The sequence below is a fragment of the Misgurnus anguillicaudatus genome, chromosome 23, assembly GCF_027580225.2.
Source record: "Misgurnus anguillicaudatus chromosome 23, ASM2758022v2, whole genome shotgun sequence".
In the NCBI taxonomy this organism is placed as follows: Eukaryota; Metazoa; Chordata; class Actinopteri; order Cypriniformes; family Cobitidae; genus Misgurnus; species Misgurnus anguillicaudatus.
This window is the reverse complement of record NC_073359.2, coordinates 26,358,015-26,375,428: the sequence shown is the minus strand read 5'-3', so window position 1 is coordinate 26,375,428 and position 17,414 is coordinate 26,358,015. Positions and strand designations below refer to the sequence as shown.

The 17,414-nt window shown below is 34.2% G+C and overlaps 1 protein-coding gene and 1 long non-coding RNA gene across 4 annotated transcripts in view; both read left to right on the top strand.

The window, feature by feature from the left end:
• Positions 1 to 9,133: 9,133 nt before the first annotated feature.
• Positions 9,134 to 17,414, top strand: part of LOC129453804 (uncharacterized) — a 34,081-nt gene continuing 25,800 nt past the window's right edge. For all 3 annotated transcript variants that reach the window (XM_073861423.1, XM_073861422.1, XM_073861424.1), the window contains exon 1: positions 9,134 to 9,347. In XM_073861423.1, coding sequence (XP_073717524.1) covers positions 9,245 to 9,347 — 103 coding nt within the window. In that variant the 5' untranslated portion in view covers positions 9,134 to 9,244. The remainder of the gene's footprint in view (positions 9,348 to 17,414) is intronic.
• LOC129453805 (uncharacterized) lies at positions 10,719 to 11,809 on the top strand. The gene is made up of 3 exons (XR_012365689.1): positions 10,719 to 11,016; positions 11,099 to 11,363; positions 11,593 to 11,809. It is a non-coding gene; the product is annotated as an uncharacterized lncRNA (long non-coding RNA).

The window sequence follows — 17,414 nt, the reverse complement described above, 5'->3', positions numbered from 1 at the left end:
GCATATATAGCAAACAGAAGAAGCTAAGGTTAATGTATGTCTGGTTCAGATTACAGCATTTTTTTTGTCTGTTGATAACTTAAAAAGAGTAACTAAACCCTAATCCAAGTTTTTTTAGTTAGTGATCTGTAAGAATGATGGTTTATTAGTGCTGTTCATTGATTTTGATGTACATTTTTTGACATTTGGATATAAAGTTTTTCAATACTACAATATATGGTTTAAAAACGTCTGAGTGCTGCCCTCTTCAGGTTGAACGGTGGCTACTGCAGTTGAATTTTCCTATTGCATGTCGGGTCCAAAAAATGACTCGTGACATAAGCAGGTTCAAGCTTACCACGACCTTGTTACGGTCTCACCACACACTTGGTACTCTCCGTTGGGATCTGCCCACTTTTCTTAAAGGGGACATATTATGAAAATCTGACTTTTTCCATGTTTAAGTGCTATAATTGTGTCCCCAGTGCTTCTATCAACCTAGAAAATATTAAAAAGATCAACCCAATAACTTAGTTTTGGTAAACCATTTTCTGCAAGCATGTGAAAAATAGATCATTGTAATTTGGCCCTTATTGTGATGTCAGAATAAGGTAATACCGCCCCCTTTATCTGCACTATCCAACCAAAGCACAACCATTTAGTATGGAGAGAAAGAGAGAGATAAAATATTTCACAGCACAATTGAGTTTCAATTGCAACAAACCACCATCATTGTGATCAGTGTTTGCACTTTATCAGCTCATTTGCATTTAAAAAACACACCCAAAACGGCACACTTTTGCTCAGACCTATTTTAGACTTAGTTTTCATCTTAAAAAAAATCTCATAATATGTCCCCTTTAAATTTTTCAAATATTAAACTTAAACTGTCTATTTACCTCCATCACTCCTGGTCTTCATCAAATCATACACAACAAGCTCTTGCTTCTCCTTTTCTTGTTTGTGTGTGCTATGGCGGTATGCGTTGGTTTTCATAAATACTTCTGCATCGTCGTCCGCATTGTACACATGCAGACTGCTAATAGTATCCACGGCAGGACCAATGCGTGTAACCCACAGTAGTAGTGCAACAGGACCTGATCGATCTTCGGGGTCAACAGTAACTCACTCCGGCCAAAGTATGAGCCTCAACTTAGCCCATCTTTGTTCTTACCATTCCAAGTGGAAATGCCAAAGAAGAAATGGAATATTTTTAAGTGGACCAATCACAACCCAAAAGTGAACCTTACTCGGTCCACATCCCAGGAGAATCTAGGTTTGGTTCACTTTAAAGGGACATGAGATCGTTTGGCGTGTTTACATTTGGGGTAGAAACACAGCAAACTGTGCTCAGACCCCTTCAAAGGACAAAGTGTGAAAACACCCTTGCTGTAAGGCATGAAACAACAATGTGGGGTTTTTCTGTGATGTCACTGGGGTCAGGTAAGAAACCCTTGCGTGTCCTCCCAGCTAGAAATAAAAAGCTCCAAGAACGCTCCCTGAAAGCCCCCGAATGTTCCCAAAAACATTCTGCCAACGTTAAAAGCGGCTAGTTTTTTTTAAGTTCTAGGAACGTTTCTGTTGTCTGAACGTTAGAGTAATGTTACATTTTACCATTTTTAAACGTTATGACAATGTCATGTTTTAATGTTCACACAATGTTTGGAGCAGCAGCTGTTTATTATATTGACTTGTTTTGTTGTTGTGTGAATGATGGAGAAACATTGCATTTTGTTATTTTATAAAGCATTGTTTCTGTATGCAGTGGATGTGTTGCTGTAGAGAACACAATTCACTTGTTGGATTTGGATGTTGATGTTTGTTTCATTTTGAGTCGCCCTTGTTGTGATTGGTGTTTGTTTTGGTTGGTCTCTTGACACTTGGCTTTTTGCTTTCTGGTTTTTTCCTGGTTGTGTTGACTTTGTGTTGATGCACCACATTTGTTATGAACATGCCAAGTTAATAGTGTTATTCTGCGGTTATTGTCATGGTAGAGATCATCACCTAATTCATTTACTAATCAAAACTTTATTTTCTGTCAAAAATGTAAATGAGGGCCAGCACTTTCACAGCATTTTGTCATTAAGGAGTTTTAGAAACTTTGGATAAAAATATCCGATGTAGAATTGGGATGCACAAACATCAAGAATCAGACTATGAATCTCAATCATGGTGACAATTAAATGAAAAACTTCATGCTGCAATGCATGCTGGGTATTAACAAATTACAAACCTCATTCAGGACTCCCAGCATGCACTGCAGCATGGATAAATAAGGATTTTTTAAACAATTTTAATTGCCACCATGGTTGAGATTCATAGTCTGATTCTTGATGTTTGGGCATACCAATTATACAGCGGATATTTTTTGTCCAAAGTTTCTAAAACTCCTTAATGACAAACTGCTGTGAAAGAGTTGGATCTAATATACATTATTGGCAGAAAATAAACTTTTGATCAGCAAATGAACTAGGTGATGATCCCCACCATTATGTACCAACAACCACAGAAATACACTAACAACTTTTCTTAACAAATGTGGTGCATTACCACAAAATCAACACAACCAGGAAAAAACCAGCAGGCAAAAAGTCAAGTGTCAAGAGACCAACTAAAACAAACACGAATCACAATAAGGGCGACTCAAAATGAAACAAACATCAACATCCAAACCCAGTAAGTGAATTGAGCCCTCCACAGCAATATATTTACTGAACACTCAGAAACAATGCTTTATAAAATAATAAAATGAAATATTTCTCCATCATTTACATAACAATCAAACAAGTCAATATAATAAACAGCTGTTGTTTTAAACATTGTTTGAACATTAAAACATGACATTGTCATAACGTTTATAAATGGTAAAATGTAACATTACTCTAACGTTCAGACAACAGAAACGTTCCTAGAACTTAAAAAAAACTGGCCGCTTTTAACGTTGGCATAATGTTTTTGGGAACATTGGGAACTTTCAGGGAACGTTCTTAGAACTTTTTATTTCTAGCTGGGCTGGGTATTGATGATAAGGCCAGAAAAAGGCCTATAGCAGAGTTAAGATGACTGTATTAGAAGCAGATCTGAAATCCTTAAACAGGATCCTGGCGATAGTTCTTGGGTCCTCCAGGTGCTGGAGGATGGACTGAAGGCAATTAAAAGACTTCATCACCACAAATCTCAGAGCGACAGATGTGTCTATTTTTTACAATATTTTTTTTTTTTTTGAATGTCTATAAATTTGATTCAATTATATACACTATTTTTTGTGTGATATTGTTTCATATTAACTCTATATCCTATTGCATAATTTATCATTATAATTAATTTATTGATGACAGTTTCAAAGAAGAGGCTTGATGAAAAATGTAATGCAGTGTTTTCAGGCGAAATAAACAACTATTAAACACCAATGACTTTTATTCTATTAAAAAAACAGATTATCATCTTATTTATTTTCTGACATGGTACTTACACAAACCTATCATGTGACCTCTATACTCTTACTACACCTGAAATGTGCTACTGACAGAGAAAGCAAGCTTATTTTACCTGTGATTATCTTACATGTGGCATTTACATTCATAATGAACATAATGCTCTTTTAAACCACTCCTGATTAAAACAATGCCTTAAATGCCAAAGACATAAATTAATAGAACAGATGGCTGATGATTGTTAGATGCAATAAGATTTTTGTTTGTTTTTATAACCTAAATTCACTGTGAATACTAAGCGTTCACAACCAACATGCAAACTGTATCAACTATTTGAAAAGTTTTTGTCTTTAACTCATCTTGTTCTACCGGTTAAATACATTTATGTAAAACACAAGCAAGTTGAAGTGTTTATTTGCATATTCAACTGAAATGTTCTGAACAAGTATTTTCCCTTAAAGGTTCTCTAAGCGAATTCACACGTTTTAGACCATAAATTTTTTTTGTTACATACAGCAAACATCTCCTCACTATCTGCTTGCTGCCTGTCCGCTGATCAAACTGTAAAAAAAATGCAATCTCTGTAGACAGCCCAGGCTTCACAAACTGCAATAAAAACAAAGTGGCCAAACCTAACACCACGAAACATAACAAAGTGTTCCAGCCAATAAACGACAAGAAGGATTTGGGGGTGGGGGTTGGGCGCGTTCATGAAAGCACAGAAGAGAGGGGGAGGAGTTAGCTACGCTCTGTTTGTTTGAAAACAGTTCAAACATCAACAAAAAGTGATGTCGCACAGTTTCGCTTAGAGCGCCTTTAAGGAACTTTCGAGATTGCGTAATATACTTTTGAAAGTGTTGTTGACTCTATGCCATCATACCGGGAGGGAAATTACTGGGCGTATAACGGATTAGGCTATGTGCTAATATTTCTAAATTTGTTTTTCTTGTGTTGTTGCTGTTTTTTTTTTCTTTGTGACTCTTACAAGTTTGGCCAAGTTAAACCTTGAGAGTACTGACTGCTTTTACTTTCGCTTCGAGGCTATTATGAATGCGAAAATAATAGCAAACACATCCAGTCTTCAGCAAACACAGGAGAAACTGGTCAGCTAACCCCAGTTTCTGTCAAACTTTATCCTTTTATAGCCAAGTTGCCAAATAAAAAAATCCCCTATGGCATCACAGTCTGGGGAATGCCCTTAAAGCGATACTCCAGCCAAATAATAAAATTACCCCATGATTTACTCACCCTCAAGCAATCTGAGATACATATGTTCATCATCTTTTAGACAAAAACATTTGGAGTTATTTTAGTAAAACAGGGATCAGGGAACAACTTCTGACTTTGTACCTTAGCAAAACTTTGAAAAGTGAAAATCTTACTTTGGACTTAATTTATCAAGAGCTTTCTTTTTGTTGAATGTATTGTTTATAATTTGACGTCCACCTCCAGCTTTTGTGGTCGAGACCTCATTACTGATTTTTTGTGCATCTCTTTTTTTTCTTCCAGAAACCTGATGGACCAGTTAATACAATTTAGTGTTGCGATACGTGTCTTAAACTAAACCCTGTGAACCCACTTGCAAGTCCAAATGAAGATTAAGTTTAAATGTCCATGTGGATCTCTGTTATCATGTGTGGTACCATAACTCTGAGTCTCTTTTTCCTGCTGAAGTGCACCACATTGGCATTAGTGGAGAGCTTTTAAATTGAGTATGCCAAAATGAGGCAGTAATAAAATCAGTAAATTACTGTAGAAAGAATATAAAAAATATAAAATGAAAGAAAACAGTATTAGCAAACACGTATGAAGGAGAAACAAACAAATACGACTTGTAGTGCGTGTGTTCACCATTCACTGGATGGGTTAAAGGTGGAGGTCACATTGGTCATTTCATCACCTTTACTTTACTTTCTCTATGATGTTCAAATAAAATTAACCAATTCAAATGAATGAACTTATTTAGAGCTGATAGAGATGTTATTATCTCTAAATTAATTGAATAAATGTGCAAGCAATTGCACCCGGACTCTTCTTCCAGCCTATGAATAATAAACCCATGCAAAAGACAGAAACTTGTTCTCAAGTTATTCCATGATGTAAATGTCTGAACCTGTAGGAGCGTCTCAACTCCAACAAAACATGTTTAAACTTGGGCCCCGGAGGTTGTAATGTAATGTGAGTCACCACAGTAAGATCTATCAACACTTGAACCAGATCATATCTATCTCATACAGACATTTTTATGTGTATTTTTTAATATTTTTTCCTCCTAGTTGTTTTGTCAATAACAATTTGGTAGCCATGGCTGTAATAATGTTTGTTAATTAAAAGTAGTAAACAAACAATAAACAACGTTAATGCATTTATTAATCGGTGGCAATGGTTAGAAACTAGGAAAAAACAATGAGAAAACAATACATAAAATGACACGAAAAGAAAGTTGTGCTACGGACACGAGAACTATTTATAGAAATTAGTGCGAGGTACACGAAAAAGACATTCATGCTCAAGGCAGAAACAAGGCTGAATATCGTGCCATGGACACAAATAAATTTATATAAATGTTTGTGACTATAACAGACTTTCCACAAGATCAGTCTGAAATTCAGGGCTTTCCAGGGAGACAAGTTAAAAATGCCTAAAAAGATGAAAAAGCGCCATCTGCTGTTTGTGAGAAAATCATGCCAAGAGAACCTCTGCTGCAAAACACAGTACATATTTGTAACACCTCTGCATTTTCTCTCAAATTGCCTTTTGTATTTTGTAAAGCGTTTTCTGTTTGTTTGTGAGTTGAGTTTTCCTTTGCAAAGCAGATTGAGTTTGTTTGCAACATGATGGGTTTGTTTGTTTAAACATGGCACAAAATTCACTCCATAATAATAAAATAAAACAAACATTAAAATATTTCAACAAAATATCTGAAACCAACAAAATTTATGTCAAACTCTAGAATATATTGGTAGGATGTCTACTTTGTAGACACCACGTGCATTGGCATGGTCATATCAACAGATGGCGCTATTTACCATTTTAGCCTTTCTATGATGTGGGATGTACACATGTATATGAAATAATTATATATAAATAAATAAATAATTTCAAGCGTGGAAAGAATCAAAATATATGTATTTAAAATGTAATAGTTGTTTTAGTGGTTGAAAGGTTTATTTAAGCTGAAACCACTACCAGTCATGACTCATGTGGTACCTGAGGCTGTTTCTTTGACTGTCTGTGTTCAACAAAAGCAGATCTTTGTTCTTAATGTTTTTTGATGTGGTGTTTTATACAAAAAATGTGGGATTTGGTAAGGGTTTGTTATGTATCACTTACACTTTAATCACATTGCCTCACTGGCAGCTGCAACTGGCAGCTGCAGGGCTAATAAAATGCATTAAGGATCCTCAAAACTTTTTCTATATTATAATGAACTAAAATTTAATTTTAAGAGTCTATTAAAAATGAAAAAAAAAATATATATATGTATATATATTTACTTTTTATTATAAATTATATTAAGCTTTAAGAGTCTTTCTTCTTGGGGCATTTTGTAGCCAATTGGTCCCAAAAGACCCAAAAGGTCGCTGATTTGAGTCTCATGATCTGTGACTGTGGTACACATGAGAAAGGTACCTTGACCTTGCGTGTGGATCTTCACGACTTGCAGTGTGTGTGAACCAGGTGCTAAGGATTGACGTACGTGGGTTCAAATAACATGCACTTCATTGACACTAATGGGGAGAGCTGTTCTTTAATTTTCCGAGCAGGTGATGTTTAAGTGTTTGTGTGGGAAAGGGAAATAAATGATGCTTCATATCTTGGACGACTTCATCACACTGGATCATTTGTTTCTCGGTAAGCTCGACTGTGTGGTTTAAGCTGGTATGTACCCTTTAGGTTTCACAGGATGTGGTTTAAAGTGAAAAAATGGACAGAGAACATAGACGTAATGAAGATATAAATGTATGAGAGCTCATGTTGTAAACTGTTTTATTTTTATTGTTAATTTCAATAAATATTGAATTACAATTCATTCAAAATATTTGATTGTAATCAGGAACTAAGAAGCCTCTGTGAAACACTTTAACTAGCAGAAAGTATCATTCAAATTATATAAAAATATTATAATGTGTTTACTATAAATTGTTTAAGGTTTAGATTAATCCAGAACTAGACCTTATTTATTTTAAGACCTTCAAGTAGTTTTTACAAACATACCTTACAAAAACCAAAACCTGAGTACATTTTGAGACAAACAATGACACTTGATATGTTAAGGTGTGTCAGTACAAGCTGTTTTTAAATTAAGCACCTTAAACATGCATTTTAGTCTGAGATTAGGATAAGCCCTTTCTGGGAAACCGTCCCTGAATGTCTTATTTCTCACGAGTCTTCATGCACTTTGACTTGCAGCGCATCTTGAGACAAGCTGTGTTGTTGTTTTTTGTTTTTTTTGGTCAGTGTGCACAAATGTAAATTCACATGATCTTATTCAGGTTGAAAGCAGCAGCAGGTGTATTACTGGATATGTGTGGTAAATGTTTTTGAGGTTTTCAGCATGTAAACTGTGCTTTTACCACAATAGGTAGGTGAGAGTGTCTCTTCTCACAAACTTACAGTATGTGAACTTCCTGACCTCAACACTGCACTGAAAACAACTGTGTGATAATGCTTTATAGTGTTTCTAATACAGTATTTGTCTGTGGTTACTTTATAATAAGTCTAGTGATGTTCCCAAACTATATAATAAGTGAGGAGAATCACATCATACAGCATTAATTGTCATATCGTCTTATTGAATGCTTTAGTAAAGGCTTGTTGGAGACATAAAAGTTTTTACACTTTATACAGAAATAATATTAATGAAAAGTAATTTTAAAAGTATCTTCAAGATAAACTTGGTGATTTACATTAAGTTAAAAATGGAAAAACTGTCAAACAAAAAGTCAAACCCACAAAAGTCATAGCCCCATAATCGTTCACCCATATGCATATTGAAACAATGGCAAGATCTGTAAAAGTTGTACAAGTTTTCTTTAAAACAAAAGAAAGATTGCAAGCATCCTCATCGTCGCCTCTTTCCATCTCTATTCACTCCTGGATACCCTACATCACAAATAAGGACAAATGCCATAACCCGGACGGACGCCTGTGACTTTTCCGGTGTATGTGTTTGTGCTGCAATGTTCTGCTTCAATAAATATACTTCTGTTTGACTTACCTCTCTGTCAGTCCTGTGTATATCATTTCAATGCCAGTAAGATAAGGAATCGAACAAAGAACTTTGCTAACCACGCAGACAAACATTTACTTTATTCAACAGATCCGTTTAAAGAACAAACATTATTTCGTCAGGCGCATATTCAATATTTGATCATTGGAAAATTAATTTGTCTTGTAAATTTCATGTGCAGGTGCTCTGAGGTTAAATGTAAATCACTGGTTAGCAAAGCAACATCAATGATAAAATGAATTATTAAAAGACATTATAACAAAAACGATATAATATTTATTTATTTATTTATTATATAATAATAAATATTACCTTAAGTTAAGGTAAAGGACCATAGTTAGCCTATTCATTAATGATTTGTCATTAGGTGCAAGAACAGCAGGACTGTGCTATAATGAATGTTTTTTTTTTTTTTGAATGAGGGAGGGGTTAAACGATAACAAGAGATGATGTCATAGGATAGACTGAGTGCAGTTGAGACGTGTAAAGTTTGATCCTCTCTTCTCTGAATGCAGGTGTTATTAATGCATTTGTTGGTGAAAATTTAAAGCATTTTCTTTAAAGCAGAACATTTTATTATCTGTCTGCCAGCCGTTCAATGTCGTTTATTTATGAAATTCACTCGGTTTCTGCATTATGTGGAGTTTATGTCGGAGGATTAGAGTGTTTTTTCTTCATGTATTATTTTTTGCTCACAAATGGTAGGTAATAAATTCTCTTGGTAACACTTTTAAATCTATACTGTATATGCAGCAAAAAATATTAATTGTTGGTCTTGCATTAACTAATGTTAATAAATGAGACCTCAGTAATATCCTGGAAATTAACTGGATGAGATTTTGTGTTTCAGGTGTGTTTGGTGATGAAGTGAAGTCAGTGTCAGTGACTGAGGGAGATTCTGTTACTCTACACACTGATATTACTCAAATACAGAGAGATGATCTGATAGTGTGGGTGTTTGGATCTCAAGAGACTCGTATAGCTGAAATCATTAAAAGGGCTAATTTGAGTTTTATAGATGATAATGATGGGAGATTTAGTGGCACACTGAAGCTGGACAGTCAGACTGGATCTCTCACCATCACAAACATCACAAACTCTGGACTTTATCAACTACAGATCATCAGTAACAAAGTGACTTCATTCAAGAGATTCAATATTACTGTCTATGGTGAGTAAACTGATGTGTGTATTAATTCCCAAAATTGATTGGGAAGTATTCCTCAGTGGATTAAACAAAAACTTTTCTGTGTTATGGATTTCATTTACTTCAGTGAATAATCAGCATGTTATAAAAACAAGTGACAAGCCCACATTTACAGAAAGACATTGTATCTCTATGTGAAAAAAATACAGTTTGTAAATTGAATAAATTGTTGCAAACATTTAATTATGTCTGCATGATAGAAACTAAATGCTTTTCTTAAACCCCTTCAGACCTGATTTTTCCAGTGTGCCTTATTTAGGTTGACCAGGGACCAATTTGCATTTTATTGGTTTGAACAACAAAACATGCAACCCTGTATCATGGAATTATGTACGTATAGACACGTAAATTTGTGAGTCTTTAGCATGACATTGACACGGTTTTCAGCCTTTTTGCGTGAACGTGTCACACATTTCTGTTTATAGGTCACTATCACGTATTGGTTACTGTTTTGTCCTATTTTCAAACCATTCATGCTTCGGTTTAGGGTCAGGTTAGGTCAGTTTAAGTATTGGTTTATATCTTTTTTCATTTTTTTTTCATATTCAATGATTTTTAAACCATTGTTGCCTGGCATTAGGGTTGGGTTTAGGTAAGGATGTAATTTTATGTTATCTAAGCCTAAACTAAAGACACAATGGTACGAAAATAGGACAAAAAATAGGACAAAAAAAACATGCATAAAGGCAGAAAACCGTGTCAGTATCACACTTAAGACTAACATTTATATGACTATAGGTACGTAATTTTGTGATACTAACGATTCTGGGTAGACGTGATGTCCATTCCAGTGGATGCAGGGTCTGAAGGGGTTAATACCCAAAGCATTAATTTTTGTATATTTTTTCCCATATTTTCAGCTCATCTGCCCGTACCTGTCATTACCAGAAACTCTTCAAACTGTTCTTCATCATCATCATCATCATCAAGCTCAAAATGTGTGTTGTTGTGTTCAGTGTTGAATGTGAGAGATGTGAGTCTGTCCTGGTACAAAGGAAACAGTTTATTGTCCAACATCAGTGTGTCTGATCTCAACATCAGACTCTCTCTATCTCTGGAGGTTGAATATCAGGATACAAACACATACAGATGTGTACTCAACAATACCATCACAAACCAAACTCAACATCTCAACATCAATGATGTCTGTCAGACGTGTTCAGGTATGTCAGTGTTTGATAAAAGTTATAAGATAGAGATTTAAATCGTAACAAAGATAATAATTATGTTTTTTGTGCATTACAGAGCTATATTTTAGATTAATGATAGCTGCTGTTTTAGTGTTGCTGATTCTGGTTGCAAGTGTGATCTACTGCTGTTACAAAAAGTTTAAACAACCAGTTAAAGAAGGCAAGTTTTTACATGCAAAAATATGAACTTTTTAATTTTTATCTAATATAGACACTATTTGAGGTTAAAACATGTGATTATTATTATTAAAACAGCTCAGACTCCAGAGACAGAGATAGTTTACACAGAGCCATTCTTTACACAAAGGCTTCAGCATACGGTAAGATGTTGTATTTACAAACTTTACTGACCCCAAATAAAAAAGAAACAGGCAGAAGGTTAGTCAATCTGTAGTCTGCAATACTGACCTGATGTTTTGACATAATATTTTTGCTATAGACTAGTGTTAGCTGTTATTGGTAAGATTGTAATTTCCAATGATGGGAAATTCCTCTCTTATACAGTATGTTTGGCCAGTGTCTTTATTGCTTTTTCTGTTTTTCTAACAGGATTTTGTTGAAGCAGATCGCACAGAATACTCAAGTGTAGTGGCAATGAGTACATAAAATAAAAAACTTTTTATATAACTTTGACTGGTTGTCTGTTTAATTGAACCAAACTGTCCCCACTGCTCATGTTAAGCAGATAGAAATATTTCTCAGCTGTTTGAAGATTACATAAGTGGACTGATATTATATAATGCAATCATTATGGATCAAAGCATCAGCGGATAAATCATCAAATGTAAATGTCACTTGAATTTATAATATTTCTAATGCAGGACTTATTTCACTTAATCCAGCTGACGTGGTTTCTAAAATATGACTTATATTTAGTGGAAGCATGCTATTAAATTGACATTTAGTAAAGAAACAATTTATCTGCTCGCACTTTGTGCACAAAAGCGTTTTATCGAGCCGAGTAATAATGTCTGCAACTACTGCAGTAAAACTTAAGTTACACCCTGAGGGGTGGTTTAGTTTAAACCAGGAGTAGGCCTTAGTTTAAATAGAGAATATAACTAGTTTAAACAAACATGCCTTACTAAAAACATTACTTGTGTGCATTTTGATGCAAAACAAAGATCACTGATCTATTTTGAGATATGTCAGTGCAAGATGTTTTCAGTTTGGACAGCTTTTGCATTTATTTTAGTCTAGGACTAGTCTAATCCCTGTCTGGGAACCACCACTGAGTGTTTGGCGCTCATTTTAATCGTTTGTTTGCTTTCCAAAAATAAACAAAAGTGGTCGTTATCATATTTTTCTGGTAAAGCCTGTTTTCATTATGCAGCCAGCAGCTTTACTGGAACATCGGCTCATTTTACACCTGCATGTGCTGATCCATGCTTTGTGTTTTAAAACAACAATCTAAAATTTCAGTGTATATGTTTTTAATAAAATAATGTATTTAATATTATTTCCCCAATATCTCTTTTTTTATGGTTTCTGTAAAATGTAATTGGTCTGGTTTGTGCTTTTTTGGATAATTTACATTGTGAATTTACTTTGCATTTAGCTGGCAATTTTCCAAGAAACTGTGTGGGAAAATGATCTGTAATGAAGATAAATATAAATGTCATATCTACCCTAATTTTAAAAAATCTATGATAATTAAACTATTAAAACTTTTATATGATATGAGAACTAAAAGATAAGTTTAATAGTTTTTAATGATACACTATAATAATGATGACAGGAAATAAATGTGGTGCAGATATAACAAACAAGAGATTATCAGCTTAATAACACAAAGAACTCATTTTGGGCTTCATAAAAATAAATGTTTGCCATCCACTGCATCATTTATGGTCCAGTTATTGCCATAACTTAAATGTCTGAACCTGTAGGAGCGTCTCAACAACCCCAACAAAACATGTTTAAACTTGGGCCATGGAGGTTGTAATGTAATGTGAGTTATCACAGTATGATATATCAACATGGCACTGGATTCATCAAACTGATCATATCTACACCATACAGAATTTATTTTTTAATATATCATTTTTAGTATTTTTGCCTTCTAGTTGTTTCGTCAATGAGGCATTTGGCTTTAATAATGTATGTTTGTTTAATTAATAGTAGTAAACGAACAACAAACAAATAATTCTTAATGCATTTATTAATCTAGTTTATTGTTAAATTATAAATATTATACTGTTGTTTAAAACATGTTTAACTGCTAACCTTTAACTTGCAGTCCTGTATACTCACCACCAGAGGTCGCCCTTAGCTATTTGATTGGAAATAATACACACCTGTGCCTGGTTAGTCTTCATAACATTTGTTCAATTGTGAGCTAATTTTTAAAATTGAACTTATTTGTCTCTGATTACAAAGATACAAATACAGCTGTGAGCTGAATAGGTATGTGAGAATCACATTTATATTGTCAATATCAATAATCCAAACATTATGAAGTATTTTCCCTTCAGAAACTCTTTAGATATATTTGCATATTTGACTAAAAGCTTTCTTGATTTATGTATGTATGAGCTCATTGTTTACTTTTATAACAGAGACATTCAACAGATCCTTCTGCTGTGACAAAGGCTTGCTTATACAGAAGTAATGAAAAAGGATGTGATGTAAGCATCTTACAATAGTGGTTGCTTACAAAATAAACCACCATTATCTTGCATATAATGATCTAAAAAGTGTTTACAGGCGTTTAAATGAGAATTGACCTATAATACTGTCACTCAATGATGAATGCTGACTGTTTAGTGCCACAAAAAAAGCTAAAACATCTCTCCATGTCATTTATCTTAAGGAAGCTTTTGGCTGAATCAATTTTGAGTCTGTAAACCAACTTGAGAAGTGGTGGTCTGTGCTCACAAATAGCATGAGGAACATACAGTAGATCACGTGCTGTTAGAAGTGTTCAGACATGCTTATCACAATGTTTGGAATGATGAAGCTATATGGTGATGTATGGTTGATTGGCTTTGGCCTTTTTAAGTAGAAGTTGGTGCAAGTGCGTAGTGGCATAGCACTATTACAGAAGACAAAACACTCTTTTCTATTTACACTCATTTTAATGGTGCTGTTGATGGCCAGCAGATGCATAAAGGATTGCATGTGTCTGCATCCAGTAGAGACATATGTTTACAGATACAGATGTGGCCATTAAGAATGCACGTTTATGTTTAATAAAAAACCTACATTTACGATCACATGCTTGATGTCTGCTGTTTCTCTCTTGACTGTGTGGTTTATGCTTTGTATGCTCTACAGGATGTGGTTTGAAAGCGAGAAATGAAGACTTCATGAATCACTGAGAGATCACACGAGAAAGTTCATCAGCTACAGTTTAGCTTCTTAACACATAGATAAGTACAACTCAAATATGTGGGGTGATGTTAATTCTGAATTCTGTGATAGACAATGATGACTTAAAAGCAAATCCAGTATACAGGAAGCAATTTTGCCTCATGCAATAATAGACATTAATCCCATTGGAAACACTGTAGAAAAAATCTTTAGCCAGCAGAGAGCACTTGTGCAGCATCTGATTATATGAGGGAAATTAAAGCTAAGTTGATCAATTTGTTACGTCAAGGTGTGTAATGTAATAATGCATTATGGCAATAGCCAAAGGTAACGGCATATAAAATAACAAGATTGAAAATCAGCTAAATAATCAAAACCTTACTGGAAGAGAAAGCCTGTATTCATTTTCTAATAAATGTTAAACAATCTGGAGATATAGATTACTTTATTAGCTAAATAATGAAAACCTTACTGGAAAAACATAAAAAAGCTGCAAGTCAAATAAGACAAGCCTGTATTGTTCTTATCTCTATTAATCTGACTTGTATGTCCTTAACCATTTTTCCAAAACTGTACGTTTGCCACTACATAGTAATTGTGAGAAACGTGTCTGTATTCTGCTGAAACAAACCAGCACGAGGGTTTTTTTTAAAACACTGACTCTTCTTAACTGGCACAGAATCAGTCTACCCCTGAGTCAAAGTGAGATGCTTTGCTGTGGTCTGGTTTAAAGGCCATTATACTGAAATGATGAGGTTTTTGTGGGGCAAATGTGCATGAGAACCTGTTTATAATCGTATATATAAAGCAAACGTATATATGTGTGAGCGTGCTTGTGTTTTTTTTTGTGTATATGTGTAGGGCTGCTTTGGTTTATAAAAGAATCATGACCTTGTTTTGTTTTGTTTTTTGTAATTTTCTTTAAGTTGGGGACACGCAAAGATAATTATTGTCATTTGGTCAAATCAACTCAAGTTTTTCCAGTTGTGCTTAGTGTTTGTTTAAAGTCATAAAATTAAATAATTAAAGTGCACCTATTTCATTACTAAAAAACAATGTTGTTTTGTGTATTTGGTATAATACAATGTGTTTGCATGGTTTATGGTTCAAAAACACATTATTTAATAATAATAATAATAATAATAATAATAATACATTTTATTTAAATTGTAAAACAAAATAAAACAAAACACGATAAACAAAACAAAAACTAGAGAAAACATTGGACAGATAATTATTGTTAAGATAATTATTGCTATGCACACTTTACATTAAATTACGTTTATGCATTCGGCAAATGTTTTTTCCAAACCAAAGCATTTCAATGCGATGAAAAAGCCAAGCAGGCGTCTACTGTAGGTGCTTGCCAGCTTTATACAGCTAAGCGCTTTGTTTTTTATCTAAAACTTAAAATAGTAGGTTAAATTGACTTGCAAAACCAAGTTGTTTTAACTTCATGCTGTATATTGTTTACAGTGTACGATACCTTTGTTTTCTTTATCAGTCGTTGAACAATGTGCGGGTTTGGTGTTGTGATTTTGTCCCTCCACTCCTCCACTGTGATTGGATGGCTGAGTGAGAAATGACATTGACAAGCTGAGCTTTTTAGCCAAAGTTGAATATTTTTTAACTCTCGGCACTCAGAGAAGAAAAAACTGACAAAAACCCGCCAGCTGCTGTATCACTTCAATTGAAATCAATTACATATGCTGAAAAAATCATTTAAAAAAAACATACGCTGACTGCCAGTGTAAGTGCCTTGGTGTGCATGCTACTTAAATGAATAGCAACCTTTAGCTCCACTAATGCAAATTGAGCTACAGATGAATGCATTTCCAATCTATTAACTTTGACTCAACACACTTTTATTTCCCACAAAGTGTGCTTTTTTTAGAAGCCATTGCTTGCATCACATTCTTCCAGATGCGATACAGGTACCCCTGAGTGATTTCATCGGCAATACTTGGATTTGGCCATGAGAAATGGTCACATATCACAGATGGTTAAAGGAAAGGCCTTTCACTGACTAAAGTGTCTTCATTGAGAGTTTATAACAAGGAGTGAATAGAGATTGCAAAGAACAAACGTTGTAATCTGTCCCCAGACTTTTGAGAAGGCGAGTCTCATAAGGATGGGGATTTTTTTTAATCTCAGTTGCATTCTTTATCAAAACAGTGATCTCTTGTGGGCTTTAAACACAAGTTGTTCACAATAGAAGAATCCTACTTAAGAAAAGTATGAAATAACATCCAAGTATGGTCAGGCACTGATAGGTTTAGCACTTATTGTATCAGGATATGATGATCTTGACTTTAAAAAAGCGTCCAATTTTGTGTGCATGACTCATATAATGGTACGTTACTATAGTCTGAGTTTTAAAAAGACCTCTGTCTCTTTGTTGTACAGGAAATGGTGGCATTTACCAGAAGCCAAAGTGTTAAAATCACTAGAAAGTGTGAATTATGAGTTGGGTTTAAAACAAAATATCTTCTTGCCACTTCCAGTTGTAATACTTAGATATTTCATCACGACAAAATAAATCTGTCCAATGATTTATGAAAGGTGTGTGTGTGCCATTTATATTTATTGTATAAAGAACAGTTTGACTACTGAGGCCTTCAAAACAAGCTAAGCGCAGATTCCTATAAGCCGTGTGTTTTGGTCAATGCTGAGTTTTGTAACACAAAATTTCCTTAAGAACATTGTTTAACTAAACTATTAAAGCAGGTTTGTTGAAATAATAATATTTTGTCTTAAATGTTCTGTTAGATAGATAGAAGAAGATAGACATTGATGAAAGTTTATGTAAGGTTAAAATAGATAAGATCTAAAAATACAGTGAAACAGCAGTAGCAACAATATTTCTTGTTAATCAGATATAGAGCAGCACTTTAAAAGCTCAGTTTTTTGCAGACAGGCACATGACAGGAAGGAGAAAAGCTGCACAACACAGTAGGAGAGCAGTACGCTAGTAAAAAAAGTAACTGTTGATCATAATGTTCTGCTTGACAATTTAAAATACTTCATTACATTAATTTTACTCATTTGTAAATCAAAAC